Consider the following 15,972-nt stretch of genomic DNA (forward strand, 5'->3'; position numbering starts at 1 on the left):
GAGATGAGAAGTAAACCCTTTGAATTCCAAGGTGTAATAGTGTTGTAGTAAAGATTAATGCTGGCCTTGGTTTTGGAAAAATGTGTTTAAATCCTAGCTCTGATTCCAGCTGTATGACCTTGGCAAATTACTCCTTACACCAAAACAGGGCCTCTTCCCTTCCGTCTTCCCCACTTTTTCAATCCTTCCCCCATCCTAACCAATTCCCCTGTAGACGGTTCTCTTTTTGAGGCCACAGAAGTCCCCTTCCCCCTCATTGCTAGCGCTTTATTTAACCCTAGTATATCACCGTATTCCTCTCTATCTCCCTGCTCTTTGTCTCCTCCCCTGCTTCGTGCACCCTCTCATGTCATAAGTATTCCCACAAAATCAAAACTAGCTAACAAAAAATATCGATTCCCATGTTGTCAGGGTGTCACCAGGGTCTGTCTATATAGTGCCATATACCTGACTTTTCACTGTTACCTCCATCAGACTTTTGCCTTGATCCCTTTTTCCTTGTTATTGGTATCTCTGCTATCACTGCGTTTCTTTAGGAACGTATGATCAAAAAGTTTGGAGATCGAAGCCTTAAGGGAAATTAGAGAAATTAGAGACCAGTTAATCTGAATTTGGAAGGGACTTATTTCAAAAGGAAATGAGTTCTGTGTCAAATAAGGAAAGTGAGTTTCTAAGAGGTTCTGGCTCAGATGACCAGAATTAGTGATAGACTTTAGAACCTGCAATCCTTTGACTTCGAGTAAAGTCTTCTTTCTTCTATATTAAGCTGTACTCCAAAGGAGTTCGGTTCAAGAGAGATTCCTGCATGTGGGCTTTGGAATTCAGCGTTTAGATTCAACGCCTCCTCCTCGAGTCTGAGGGCTTACGTCTGAATCCAGAATTTGCTACGGTGAGCTTGGGCAAGGCATTTCTCCTCTTTGAGTCTTCGTTTTGTCATGGGTAAGATGAGTGGCCTGGACCAGATGTCCCTTCCAGCTGTAAATCCTATGGTCTTTCGCTCCCCTGTCCTCCTTCCAGATGTTCTTCCTAGTGGAAAGAGCACGGGCTCTGAAGTCGAAGCGTCTGAGATTGTTTATAGATTCTGGCACTTCCTCGTTGTGTGATTTTCAGCAAATCGCTTTTCCTGCGTGGGCCCCAGTGTCCCCATCTGTAAAATGGGGGAGGTGCTGGACAAGATGGTCCACAAGGTCCGCCCCTGCTCTGACAATTGTCTTATCCCTACTTCTTGACCGCTGAAGGGCACAAAGGGGTTTCTTTCCTTAACGCTCCCGATTCCACAAAGGCGGAAAGCTCCGGGGTACCCCTCTTTCTACAGCGCCACCCTGGTTACTATGACAACGGTGGACTGGGCGGGGCCTTTGCACTCCTGCTCCTCCTGTCGTGTAAAGAACGTTTTCGAAATCTCCAATCAGATCAATCATCTACTCGTATGGTCCCGCCCCATTTGACTGTGGGAGCGTTGTGATTGGAGGGCGACTCCCGGTCCGGTCCCTCGAAGGGGTCCCTCCTACTCTCGGGAAGCGCGGGAAAGTGAACGGGCCTCAAGTCTTCGCTATGAGCCTTGGTCGCCTAAAGCGGCTAGGGGTTGAAGCTGCGAAGTGAGTCCCAGGGGTAGAGGGAATTTCCCTCCTCCCCAGCCCTTTACACCTCTCTGCGCACGCGTACACACACTATCCTCCCACGCTCCCCATTGAAAAGTGCGCCACCCACAAGCAACCAGCCGGAGACAGTTGGCTTGGACTTCGGAAACCTACGCGCGCGCCCGCCAGCCGAAAGAAGAATTTGGGGGTGCGCGCTTGACGGCGAGGTGTGGAGGCCGCGCGGGGGGCGGGGCCTGGGCGAGGCGCGGGCAGGCAAGAGGTCCAATGAACCCCGGGCACCTCCTCCCTGGGGGCGTGGCCAAGGCGCGGCAGCTCCGCCCTCTGCCCCCTCCCCTCCGCGCCGGGGGCCCGCAGTGAGTGAGGGAGTGAGTGAGTGAGTGGCACTGGCAGCCTGTCAATCCCTCACCAGAGCGGCCATCGAGCCCCGTCCGCTGGCGGCTGCCTGCCTGCCTGCCTGCCTGCCCGCCCGCCTGCCTGGGTGGGTGGGTGCGCGGCTTGGGCGGCGGCGGGTCCCGCTTCATAAATCTGCGGGGCGCCTGCTGCCCCCAGCAGCTGACCGGGCCGTCCATCCGGCTCCCTGCCCCGGCTCCCAAACTTTCTCACCCTTCTCCGCGCCCCCCCTCACCTCCACCCCGTGTCCATCTGTCCTTTCTCCCCCCTCCTCCTTCCGCCGATCTCCCTTCCCCTCTCCCTTCCCCCTCACGGGGGGCTCGCGTCCCGATCCGGCTCCGGCTCCGGCTCCGGCTCCGGCTCTAGCTCCGGCCCGGCGGCGGCGGCGGCGGCGGAGGCTGAGAGGGGGCGGAGGGAAGGAGGGAGGGGAGCGAGCGGAGAGTGAGGAAGGGGAGGAGGCGGGAGCGTCCCGGCAACTCGGCGGAGGCTCTGGGGCAAGTTGCGGGAGGACCAGCCGCCCGGCAGCCGCGGGCGAGAGGCGCTGTGAGGACGGGGCGCGGGAGCAGCGGCGGCGGCTGCGGCGGCGGCGGCAGCGCCGGGAGCGGGAGGAGCAGCCGCCGCCACCGTCACCACAGCCGCCACCTCAGTCACCGCCGCTCCAGCCGCGGGGCCCCGGATCTCTCAGCCGCCGCCGCCGCCGCCGCCTCCTCGGCGGGCTATCCCTCGCCCCCGCCGGGGCTTCGGCTTCGGCTCGCGAGGCCGGGTTAGCAGCCGGGCCCCCCACCCTCTCCCGGGCCCGGCTCCGCCGCCGCCGCCGCGGGCCCTCCCTCCCTCCCTCCCTGAACCCCGACCGCCCTCCCCCCGCCCCCCCCAGCAGCCGCGGGCGGGCAGCGCGCCGCCCCCTCTTCTTTTCCTCCCCCTCCTCTCCTTCCTCCTCCTCTCCCTCCTCCTCCTCTCACTCTCCCTCCTCCTCTTCCACCTTCTCCTCAGCAGCCGCCGCCGCCGCCGCCTCCCGCTCCCGCCCGCGCGCGGCGGGATGGACGATCAATCCAGGATGTTGCAGACTCTGGCCGGGGTGAACCTGGCCGGCCACTCGGTGCAGGGGGGCATGGCCCTGCCGCCTCCCCCCCACGGGCACGAAGGGGCGGACGGCGATGGCAGGAAGCAGGACATCGGCGACATCCTCCACCAGATCATGACCATCACCGACCAGAGCCTGGACGAGGCGCAAGCAAAGTTGGTTTCGTCTCATTGAACATCTTTTGTGTGTGTGTTTGTGTGTGCGCGCGTGGCTCCCCCCACCCTGCTTCTTCCCGTGGGTTGCCGTGGGTTTTTTTCTTTTTTGTTTTTGTGTATTCTTTCCTTTCCTTTCTCCTCCTTATCGGTCCTAAACTGTCTTATTAGCTTCTTTTAAAAATGAACTTTGTTCTATAAATAAACATTTGATTCTTTGGGGGGGACCACAGATTTCCACACCACCCCTTTGGAGGCAAAAGGGAAAAAAAGTTGCTCTTGGGAATTTTAAACCACACTCCACACAGGGTTTGTTTCAGATTTTTTTTTTAAGGCAGAAAACGGGGTAGATGGTGACTTTTGCCGTTTTTTTCCTTTTATCTTTCGGCAACCCCGTTGTGATCCCGTCAGAGTGATTTAAAATGACAAAATTGACCAATAAGTATCTACTGAGAGAGACTGTGATTTCCACTTGAGGAAGTATAACTTTCTTTACTCCATCAAGTCCTGGTGTTGAGTAGTTGCCTGATGAAAGTGACAAGACATTGTTGCTTTTTCCCACTTGGAACAGTAAATGTTTAAATCACAGTATATATATGAAATAAAGGCTCAGGATTCTGAAGGCCACCTCCCCCATTCCCCAACTAATAAATCCGTTACTTGTTACCAGAAGAGAAAGTTAGGGGTTGTATCCCTCACAGGTTAGCAGAGAATTTTAACCAGGGCCAATGTGATGTGGAAACAAAACAGATGGGGAAAGTAAGTCTTTGAACAGACCTACAAAACTTTAACTGTCATTTAAAAATGCTGCTCTTTTCTGTTCTTCACTTAGAGAATAAATGATAGTCTCTCTATATATTATTTCCCCCCCTCTCCATTTATTTTGGTGCTCCCCAATTCAGCTCTCTCACATTTCTAGATTTTCCCTACTCCAGCATATGATATAATCACACCTATGTATGGGGCAACTATGCAGGGCTTCCCCTAAAGATAAAAACGGTCTCTATAAATATATTCCAGTTTGTGTTAGGCTTCTGTGGACCTTGGAAGACACAGATTTGAAATGAAATCTTTACGTACTCACTTGAAGAAATCGCCATGTTATTCAATAGGTGATGCTAATACCTTTGTTTGGGTTGTTTTTCCCCCCCAGAAAACATGCATTGAATTGTCATAGAATGAAACCTGCTCTCTTCAGTGTCCTGTGTGAAATAAAAGAGAAAACAGGTAAGAATTCTAGTGTTACAGTGGTCTCAATGTGGCATTGTAACTACTCATTTGACTCTGCCAATCTAGGAGCTGCTACTTTGGGTACCGCCATCTTTGATCATTCTCTCTTTTTCCACCTCCTGATCTTGAAGGGGGGGGTGGATAAGGTTGGGGGGTTAGTGGAGAAAGCTGCAATAAATCTGGAGTCAATTTTACAATTCATACTCCCGATGTAAAATGAAATGTAGATGGAAAAGCTCATGTGTCATCCTTCTCAGGAGCCAGTCCCCTCTGGCTGCAATCAGGGAGCAGCCACTCTCCGTCTTTCCCTTTTCCTTGTTTGTATGTCAGTTTTTTCAAGGAGCAATATGAGAGTGGATGCCAATTGCAAGAGTCCCTGAGAGCAAGCATCGCCAGCAACTTTCTGTTTTACTTAGACAACCTTAAGCATCAGCTCTTCCAATAGAAGAATGTATGCAATTGAACATATCTCAGTAGCATCTTTAAATTAAGCTGCTGAATGGGAAAAATACTTGTACAAAATATAGAAGAATAAACGTGTATTTTTAGACTTCTTGTATGTTACATTTATGTTAAATGTATAATTTCTATGCATACATGAGAAGAGTTCAAATGTAATAAGTTTAATGTATGTCATGAAATAGGTAAGAAAGGCCAAGTGGAGGGTTAAAAACTGATTAAAGTTTTTAAGGGAATATTTCAAGGTTCTGTACCATATTAAAAAAAAAAAGAATTTTGAGGAGGAAAGGAATTGTGTACAAAATTATATTGAACGAGCCTTGTAAATGATATTGATTTAATTTTTTTTTGTTCTTTTAGAAGTACACAATTTTTTGGTATTGAAGTAGTCATATGGGTTCAAGTCAGAAGCTGGTTAAATTTAGTTAACTTTTAGTATGACTGGCACTGTTTACCTTTTACATGGTACAGAACCAGGATGATGTTACCCAAGTTTGAACATTTTATGAGGCATATTTTAGTATATTGAATGCATGTTGTAAATGGAATTTCATTTTTTAAAAGTTGAGGCAGAGAAGAAAATTTAAAAAACCCAATGTATGCAAGAAATGCCTATATTATAACTAATGTAACATATATAACTAAAAGGTTAAATGTACTTAAGATAAAGTTGAATGTAAAAATATTTGCACACTCTGTATATTTAGATTGCTAGACTTATTGCTCTTGTTTATATAATTATTTTATCTAGACAAAGTATTTCCAAAAACGTTGGAGTTTATTGTTTTCTCTAAATATCAAGAAATATTAATTGCCTAAATGGTACTTTTTGACATTTTTTTTGAGAGAGAATGTTGATTCTTAATGTTCAGGAAGCCATTCTAAAATATATACATTTATGTATATGTGTGTATATAAATGTATATGCACTTATATACACACACTTTATTTTGAGAATTGTAGGTTTTTGAGATAGCTAACTTTATTTTGTGTGTCAATTTTTAGTTACCTTTGAAAATTGTGGCCTGCTTAAATTATAGACAAAATTTTTTATCTGACTATAAAATGAGACATTAAACATTAAATTATGAAGAGTCTTAGGTTAGAAACCTATAAGTGCATAGTTCTCAGTAAATCATGTTGCTTAATGTCCAAGGTTTTTTGTACTATCAGGACTCCACTTCAGTTTCTGCTGACAGCTAAGCACTTGGGTATTGACCATGTTGTGAATATTAAGATTGATTCTGCTTTCTATTGCATTATATTATGTGGGATAAGGGGAATGATATTCTTCCCCCCCACCCCCATGTATACCTTAATCACAGTTAAGAATCGCTCCTCTTTGACTTGTATTTGTTTCCTTGCCTCTGTAAGTTTTTGCCAAACCAGCTTCAGAATCAACCCAAGAAACTGCCTACCTTATTTAGACATACAGCATACAGAGTTCAGTCAGGAACACAGAAGTCCTCAGGTTGCTTATTTGCACAGGGCTTAGTTATAACATTTTGAAAAGAGAATAATATAGTCAACTGCATGTCAAAGGTGAGTTAAGAAGAAACAAGTCTTTTCAGAGACAGGGATTACTGGCAGAGAGTATTGGGTAGTTGTATTGCTATTTAAAAAGCAAGAGGCTAACTGACAAGGAAAGAGATCTTTGTGATTTGAAAACGTTTCTGGGGATTTCAGTGATAACTTGTAAGTTGAGATTCGCTTTTATGCTTCAGCTAGTGCATCCAACTTTGTAAGTTTTCTCTTTTGTAAAATAGCTAAAAGCCAACAAAGAGTAAAGGCAGTGTCTGGGCAAAGGCATGAGCCTGCCAGCCCCAGCAGCTTGAGAGGGACAGGATTAAAGCACTGAGTGATTGATGGGGGTGAATCTCTTTCTCTTGGGTGGGTATGGGGGAGGAGCCCCCCTCCTTTCTACGACTTCCACTTCTCCCTCCAAAACTAGTCCTGGAAGAGGATATACTCAGGGATCTTCCATCTGAAATGAAAACAGCCGTATAGATAGTGTTACCAAGCAAAGAAAACATGATATCAAATTCTATCTTTCCTCCCCTTCCCTGATCTGTTTCCATAAAATTCAGTAAGGATGGTCTGATGTTTCCAAAAAATTTTAATTTGAATGATAAACATTTTGGGGGATATATTTAAATCAAGGATTTTTAACCCAGGGACCACAGACTCAAGAAGAAAGATTTATGTATTTCATTATAGCTGATTTCCTTTGTAATCCCATGTATTTTGTTTCATACATTTAAAAACATTATTCTGAGAAGGGATCCATAGGCTTCATCAGACTGCCAAAAGGGTCTATGTCACACACACAAAAAAGCTGAACAACCCCTGTTTTAGATGAAGCTTATTTCTAATCATTTTATTGAACTTTAATAATCTTCTGGCCAGTGCTTAATTCTTTAGCATGAAAAGAAGAGTTTAGCTTGTCATTTTTAATGGAAACCTGGGGTACTTTTGATGGCTCTATTCTCCGTAATGGAGGAGTGGTGGTGGTTGGAGGGGAGGGGGGAGTATGTCAGTGTATCATGCCATTTCAATTGTTCCTCTTCTCAAATAAGTAACTTTGATAGATTGATTTTATTTTTAGTTGTATTTATCTTAGGGTTTGTCAGTAGATCAGTAGTGCTCTTATCAGAATGAGCACTGTACTAGTTTCTGGTATAAGTAAAGAACTGAGCTTAAAAAAATACATATTTCCTAGGTTCCTCCCAAATATGAAAAACTATTTTTCTCTTCAGGACATCTGTCTTGATTACATACTTTTATTTTCTTGTTCAGAGCTTGGGGAATAAGACTTTCTCTTAAAGTCTTACTTTCCTAATTTTGTATTTTCTTACATTGTTATCTATTTTTAAAATATCTCATGCTGTTATTTTTAGGTTTAAAATCTTTTTTCATATCCAGCAATTGATTTTCACTCGTGAAATTTGTATATTGCTAAAAGTGATCACTTAAAATCAAGAAAAATTTTCAAAAAATTAGCAAAACTTGAATAAGAATTTTTAAGCTTATCTTTTACTGATTTTATTGCATACTTCTTATTAGATAATTCTTAAATCCTAAGGTTGCATTTATATTAATGTTCACATTTGTTATGTGCTCTTGTATCATTCTTGGACACCTAATGATTTCAAATGTTGACATGCTTTTCTTGGGAAAACACTCTGTCCTTAGAGACTTGACATCATTGGAAAAGCCCTAAGTTACGGTTGATTTGCTGCATGATTTGGTACTCTTGCAAAATTTTTTGGAAAAGAAAATTACTTTTTCATATATTTTCACATGAAGTATATTGTTGTTTAAGATTGAGTCTTTGCTGTAGAAGAGAGCTCTGTCTGTGTATACAGAGAAGAAGGTATGGATTTTTAAAAGATGCTATATTTATATAATATACATAAGTACATATATGCACATATATCTTTAAAAAGACCCACATAACCTTTCCCTTTTTAAACACTAGGTTAAAATACTCAATGTTGATAGCTGCCAACCAAACCTTGATTTATTGCCACCACAAACCCTAAATAGCATTCATTTACTAGTAATGTCTAATGGCATACATGATGGTCTGCCAGATTTGTAGCCTTTGTGAGGCTTATAAGCAGGACTGACTTGGGAAGATCATAAAACTTAATGAACTTCTCGACTGCAGGAGGTGTCCGCAGGGGAAGAGAAAGGCCTGCTTGGCTGGTTGGGCTGGTTGAAGTATTTTTTATGTCTAAAGAGAGGAAGAAAATGATCATTAAAAATGTTATACCTTTAAGGGCACCCTTCCTACAAAGAATAAGGGAAAATTTTAGATAAGAAAAATAGATAAGGAATGTAGCGTACAAAATGAAATCTTTTTGGGGAGGGAGGAAGTGGAGGAGAGATATTGTGTACTATGTGAAAGGAAACCTTTTATTTTTATTGTTACAAATGTAACTAGCCACACAATGTCACCATTATGATTAAAGGGCTAGGTAGTGCTCTCAATCCAATACACTGCTCCCTACTCAATTCTGCCCAGAAAGCTTTAGAAACTCATTTGAGTATCCTTTTTCTGTTTGAATTGCCATTCTTCGAAATGCTTAATCTAGACTCTACTCCTCTCCAGCAATAAATAGAATAGCTATATTGCATTTTATCATATTTATATCATGTCATGGCATACCTTTAATTTTAGTGTATTAGGCTCAATTTTCACTAAATGAACACTCTAGCAAAATGAAAATGGCTATATATTGTGTTAGATATTAATACATATTACATACATTGCCATTCTGAATGTTTTTAATAGTACTTGAATATATTTATCATGTGTAGTCAAAGTTCATACAACACATCTATCTCATTTTGCACATTATTATTCTAGTGCCTTAACCAGTTTAAGTTTTGAAATTTAATGTCATGTTTTTTATGCCTTTTAAAGTTGTAAAACCTACTACTGATTAAGCGACGATAGAAATGTAAAGCCATTCAATCATCCTAAATGTCAAAAATTGATTGCTTCAGTTTTCTAGAAATGTTTTGCTTTTTAAAAAAGTAATTTTAGAATTTTGTTTCTTTCAATATTTTCCCTTAATGTTTCTCTTGAATATTTGAGACTTTGGAGAATAGGATGAGAGGGGGGCAACAAACCATGGGGGACCAGTTTTCTAACTTCCTTCTCTAAATGTCTTTTATTCTGCTGAAGGAAATTATATGTAGTATTCTCTCAGAGAACTTGAGTTTTGTTTCATTACTTCATCTCTTCTAGAGCTTCATGTTTTTATTAAATGAGAAATGAGTGTCATCCTGATTACATGAATTTGTGCTTCCAACATTTTGTCTCTCTCATTATCTGCTTTAAAAAAAAAGAAAAGATAATATTGTATTTTCTTGTTAATGCTAACTTTATCTATACTGGCAAAAAATTTTTTGCCTTTATTTTTAGTGAGATTTGTTTTATTATGGGATTTGAAGTGAATTTGTATATTTTGAGGCAATGTTTTTATTATTTTGGAACTTTACCAATCATATTATTAATGATGACATCTTTTATTCCATCATGAGAGTGGTGTTCCAAACTAGAATATGCCTTTATTTTTATATGCTGCTTTTAAAAACTTTTAATACATACATATGTACATATGTATATATATATATATATATATGTTCATTGTTCACACAATAGATTTTTCGTTTCTGTATTTTTTTCATGATGGAAATGCATCCTTTAGTATCTTTTACTAGTAACTGAGTGTGGTGTAGTATAGAATTGAAATGTTAAGATTTTCCAAAAGATTGTATAGATCTTAATTTGACATTCAAGTGTTTTCTCTGTATTTGTGTGCTTCATTATAATGGCATTAACCAGGGTTAAAACATCTTATAGACAGTTTGGCTATTACTTGACAAGACTAGTTAGTTTCCCAAGTTTGTCTTTATTACTTGAGTTATAATTGTGTATTTTTACATAGGCGCCTGTGTTTGTGTGTATTCAAGATAAATAATTAACATATATACTGGCAGATACTAGTCTATTCTAATACTATTCTATAGCATTTGGAGTTCTTTATTCTTTTTTAATATTACTAACTGAAATATATGTAGATAATACAAATAGTTATAATCTCAGAATTCTCCTTTTGAGAAGAATTTGTTATTTGTTTTCTTAGTGGGCTGGTTTTAGCTACTTCTTTATCAAGATAAAGGTAGGGATTGAGATAAGAGATGTAGCTTTTTGTGATACTTTCTTTTTATTCCACAGGGCATGTAAGTGTTTTAAGTATAAACACCATAAATCATTTAAATCAGTATTTAATTTAAATGAGTAAAAGTTTGTCAAATCTTATCAGCACAGCTTTTATAAAGTTACAGTGGTGTACCTGCCAAGCCAAAGTGGTAGCTATTAGTTCTGGTTGATAGTCTTATCTTTATAGTCTTCAAGTAAAATAATAACTATTATTTTTATATATTTAAAGGATTATAAATGCTTTCTTCATAACCTTTGAAATCAGTATAAAATGTATTATTTATCTCCATTTTGTAGATGAGAAAACATATAGTCTCCCCTGTCTTTTGATTCCCAAGGCCACAGCCCTTTCCACTGACTAGACCATATTTACATCCAACTGTCCCCTTTATTTAGAGAGGCAATTTAAAAGCAATACCTGGTTTACTGAAAAAAATACAAAACAGTCATTTCTTTAAGGAGGAAGCCATGTCAGAAGGATTTTTTCCTTTACCTTAGAAACCTGATTCTCTTGATTGTTCAGTAGCAACCATTACTCCCTGATTTTCATGGTCATTAACATAATCATGTATTTATAAATTTTGTCTGTTTACCTTGTTTTAATATTAAGCGTAGTTATCTGAGAGTAATGTGATAAAAGTATTTAAATTAGATTTTGCATAATATCTTTTCATTCTTTGTTAATAATAGAGCAATATGATTGAGGATTAGAAATGGATAGTTATTGATGCTTAATTTCTTTTTTTATGCTTAATTTCTTAAGGAAAAAAGAATTAGTAAAATCTTTCCTGTTATCTTTCTAGCTGGGTAATAAAATTAGAAACAACATTTTGTTTCTTTACACTTTTGTGTTTTAAAGGTTTAACAAACATAAGCTTTTAAAAGCACACTCAGATTTTTAAAATGTATAGTCAATAAGAAATTGATAAAAGAGTGGCATCATTTAATAGTTCAGGTTCCATAAGACACTAAAGATCATCTGGGAGAATCTGTTAGTGATTTACAAAAGAATTGTTTTTGAGGTGGTGCTTCAGTTTTCAAAGTCATCTTCTTCTTAATCTTCAGTGTCCAGCAGGTGGCTTTTTACTTTATTATTATTTAAATAATTTTTTAAAATGTCATAAAATTTTATCATGATTTAAGTGGATTAATTGAAAGCACCAACAATTCCACTGTCTCTATATTAATGTTTGTAATAGAACAAAGGGATGCATATAGAAATGATCTTCAACATCATCTAAATTAAGATTCCAAACAGGCATTACAGATGCTGGTAACTTTGGCAATTATCATTTTGTTTGGTGAACAGTAGTAAAACAGTGTGCGGTAAAAGTGTTTAGAGAGAGAGGATAAATAAATTGAACAGTTTTGCAATGCAAAGTGGTTTGTGGTGTTTTTGAGGATTTCTTGGCTCTCTCTTAACTGCTATTGTGAGCCTGGAGCAGATTTCCCCATTGCTAATGCCCTAGAAGTATTAATTCACTTTGATATGCTAATTAGAGGGCATTATGCAAGAAATGAGATTAAGTGGCAGCATGAAGCCATTTGCCTGTCAGTAAATTGAGAGCTTTAGCATCAGGAGGAGCTTTGTTTTTTCTGAGTTTCTCTTGGTTTTGCATATAAATAAAATTGATTGAAAGGTCTAGAGAAGCTTCTAGAACATTGGTGGTTGTTCTCCTCTCCCCCCATTATTTAAACTTAATGTTAAAGGCTTTGTCTGAATATTAATTGATCTAATGGGAGCTATTGAACATGAAAATTGCATTGTTTCTGTATACTACGAAAAGTAATGGAAATTTTGTATCATTTGATATTGGGGGTGGCATGGAGGGTTGGAAGAGGCTGGGTCTTGGAATTAGATAGACCTGAGTTAATGAAGTCTTATCTTTGACACATACTAGGTGTGTGACTATTTGCTAGTCTTACCTCTTACTGCGCCAGGCATTTCTCTAAGACTGCAAATTATAGACCATTGATGATCTTCAATTGGCAGTCTGAATTGGTGGAGGAGTGAGCTTCCTCCTCCAAATACCCCATATGGATACAATCAAAAGTCTGGACCAAAAAACAAAGTTGGAGATAATTTCATATCTGTTTTAGAGTTCAGAGAATCACAGAATGTTAGACGTAGACTGAAGTCTTAGCAATAATTTAGTCAACTCTTTTATTTTACAGGTTCATGAAAAGGGAATAGACTTCTTTGAGTAGCTAGTACATGGTCCAGTTGGGGCTTGACTCAGGTATTTGGACTCCAAGTCTCATGTTTTTTGTTTTTTCCTACCAGATTTTTGTAGTACCACTCACTTTTTAAGTATATGCTTGGTTAGAATATGGATGAATGTTCATCTGATAAACTAACATTCCTATTTAATTATGGGAAACTATTATTCTGATGGAAGTCACAAGCATATTTGACCTATTTTGGAAGAGAGTTATTATACTAGTTATAGATTTTATTTAACTACATGAAGTGACATTAAATTAACATTAAGATTCTGACTTTTAATGTAAAAAACGAGATACTTCCTAATTAAGGCTTGAGCTCTCACCTTAACTCAACCTGTTGAATGAACATATTTATTCATATATGTTAACACGTATATATATGGTATGTCTAAAGAGATGGTAGAAATGTTATGGAAAGAGCCAGGCAAACTGGGCTTGAACCTAGGCTCTGACTAGATTCTGGGAAGCCTTTTCAAGCTTTTGTTTCCTAATTTGGAAAACGGAGATAATATTATTTGCATTACCTACCTCTCAATATTGCTGTTAGGAGAATAGTTTGTAAATCTTAACACTCTAGATAAATGAGTTGCATATAAAGTCACAACTGAGTATCCCCCTTGTACTTGATGGTAATGGAATGAGCCAAAGGTGAGTTTTCATACTTAATTCTGAATTTCTTTTAATTTGAGTGAAAGCTTTGCATTTCTTTTCATAATTATAGTTGTATTGTTTTCTTTGTGTGTTACTAAAAAAATGGAAATGAATTTTCTTATATACTTTGGATCCATGAATCTTCCCTCCATCACTGTTGATTGCTCCACACCTTTCCTTCATCTACAATCCTTTTCTCTGTTTTCCATCAATCCTTCATAGATTATGTAGGAAAGGGGGCAGAGTCTCACTTCTTTGAATTTCCTGTGTATACTGATTTACTACTGGGGCTCTGCATCTGTTTCTCATTCTCACTACATGACTGGCCCACTTATTCTTCTAGACATACATGTCCTTGATATAATGTCTTTTATGACACTTCTCCTAGGCAAGTTATCTTTGACTTCATGGAGGAGTTGGCATCTGAGCTGGGCTTTGAAGGAAGAGAAGGATTTCAACAGGTAGAGTTGAGAAGGGTGTGTGTTTCTTGAAGTAACTAAGCTGTTATTGGTAGAATTGGTATATCTACCCCTGAGTTTGGTTACATAACAGAATATTTTGGATATGGGTGGTTGGTTTTGGCATCTGAATTCCACTACTGTATCTATGAATGTAAACTCAATAAACCATAACTCCTTTTCAGAGCCATATGGATTCTCAAACCATCACAGCTGCTATGCATGCGCACTGAGGAGGCTAGTTTCTCCTCAGTATGCATGTGTAGCTCCCATTAATGTTAATGGGAGTTCGGAATATGCATACAGAGAGGAGAATCAGGTTCTCTCCAGAGACAGAACTCCTGATTACATTTTCAGTGACGAGTACTTAGTGTACCTACACATTAGCTGCTTTTCTAAATGAAATCCTTGGCTATTTTTAATTCTTGTTCCCTTCCCAGTACTCCCCGAACTAGTTAAATCAATGAATCTTCATTAGGAACTCATTACTTGCAAAATTTCATTTAAAACATATGAAGCCATTTTTGATTGAAATGGGAACAAAAAGCATTTGAAATTGCTTTTGGTGAAAGAGGAGGAGATAGAGAGAAGAAGAGAGTAAGAGAAAGAGAGAAAAAGAGGTGATGAGTTCCCCAGAAGCAACAATCTCTTGGAATAGAGGTTGATGGGGGAGGGGGTCAGTTTGCTAATATTTTCTCAATCACTCCTTTATTACTTGCATTGTATTGGAGGAATTTGTAGGAATTGTTTTTATAAATATATTAAAAAATACAGGCTTGTATATGTATATCATGCCAAAGAATCATTATTAGCTACTCCATGTTAATTTTCCTAATGAAAAAGAATAATTCAAATGGTCTCCTGACTTTGTTTTTCTTTCTCTTTTCTTGTCTCTCCTTTTCCCTTTCCTTAAAAAAAAAACCCCAAAACCTAAGGATGCAAGTATTTGGAATTCATAGTCAAATATATCATTTTCAAGTTGGAATAGGACTGGAGCAGGAAATTGATTTTATATTTATTATGAAAGAAAGAACTCCAACACCACCAACTGACAAAAATCCACATCTTACTTTGAGGATAATTATTTGCTGATAAATGTCATGTTATCACTGAATCATATTTAATGTCGATTGGGAACATCGCATGTTTGTAGTGAATATCTTTAATTGAACTAAGTGGTACTAAAATGTTGTATCACTGGATCTTGGTGCTGGGAATTAACTGTCACCAGCAAGAACAAGTTACAATAGATTGTGCAATGATTCCTCTAGCTTTCAGGATGTATTTATTACCATTTTTGAACAAATTATACTAACATGAAAAGTTGTGTTTGAAATGATTGTGTGCGAGATAAGGTGATACATTACAGCAATGGTTGGGTTTATGGTGCTTTATGCTGAGGCTTTCTCAAAAATTATAGCACAGCCCTGTCACTATAAAATCCAGTGATACAGTTGGTAATAACATACAGTGGAGGTATTTTTAGATTTTTACTTGTTATTCAAATACAGTGGGAACTCTCAGGTTTTCGACATCGTATTTCTTTCCTTTGTTAGAATCAGTGAAGAGAAAATCAAGCAAGCTCTTGGAACTGTGTGTGGGGTATGTGTGTTTCACTTTTCTGAATTACTTCTTGCTCACCACTTGTTAGAGCAGTGATATGGTATTGATGATATCCTTGGGAACTTATTGACTTCTTGGTTCTTGACCTTTTGACTCTGACCAAGTATAGGAATTGAATGTCTGAAAATTAAATGATGGTCTCTATATACATAAATTCTAGGATGTCAGTATATTACACAAACTAATTTTGGTTTACTTAAATTTATAGCACTTTGTGTGCAACAAAAGAAATATTTCTTCTTTTCAGTATACAAATCTAATAATAATTTTAGCACTAAAGAAATCAATTTTTTTACTCACTTCTATAACAGCTCCTATTTAATTACTGTGATTGTTACATAACTTTCAAATCTCTAATAATTTGCAA

General features: G+C 39.1%; 1 protein-coding gene across 7 annotated transcripts in view; it reads left to right on the top strand.

The window, feature by feature from the left end:
* Nucleotides 1-1,375: 1,375 nt before the first annotated feature.
* Nucleotides 1,376-15,972, top strand: part of PBX3 (PBX homeobox 3) — a 293,993-nt gene continuing 279,396 nt past the window's right edge. For 2 of the 7 annotated variants that reach the window (XM_072631936.1, XM_072631937.1), the window contains exons 1-3: nucleotides 1,378-1,598; nucleotides 2,982-3,227; nucleotides 4,378-4,451. In XM_072631936.1, the coding sequence (XP_072488037.1) occupies nucleotides 1,555-1,598; nucleotides 2,982-3,227; nucleotides 4,378-4,451 (364 nt within the window). In that variant the 5' untranslated portion in view covers nucleotides 1,378-1,554. Of the gene's footprint in view, nucleotides 1,599-2,561; nucleotides 3,228-4,377; nucleotides 4,452-15,972 lie in introns of those variants that run through there. The other 5 variants (XM_072631938.1, XM_072631940.1, XM_072631934.1 and 2 more) reach the window with 4 other exon arrangements.

This window comes from Notamacropus eugenii, chromosome 1 (genome assembly GCF_028372415.1).
Source record: "Notamacropus eugenii isolate mMacEug1 chromosome 1, mMacEug1.pri_v2, whole genome shotgun sequence".
Lineage (NCBI taxonomy): Eukaryota > Metazoa > Chordata > Mammalia > Diprotodontia > Macropodidae > Notamacropus > Notamacropus eugenii.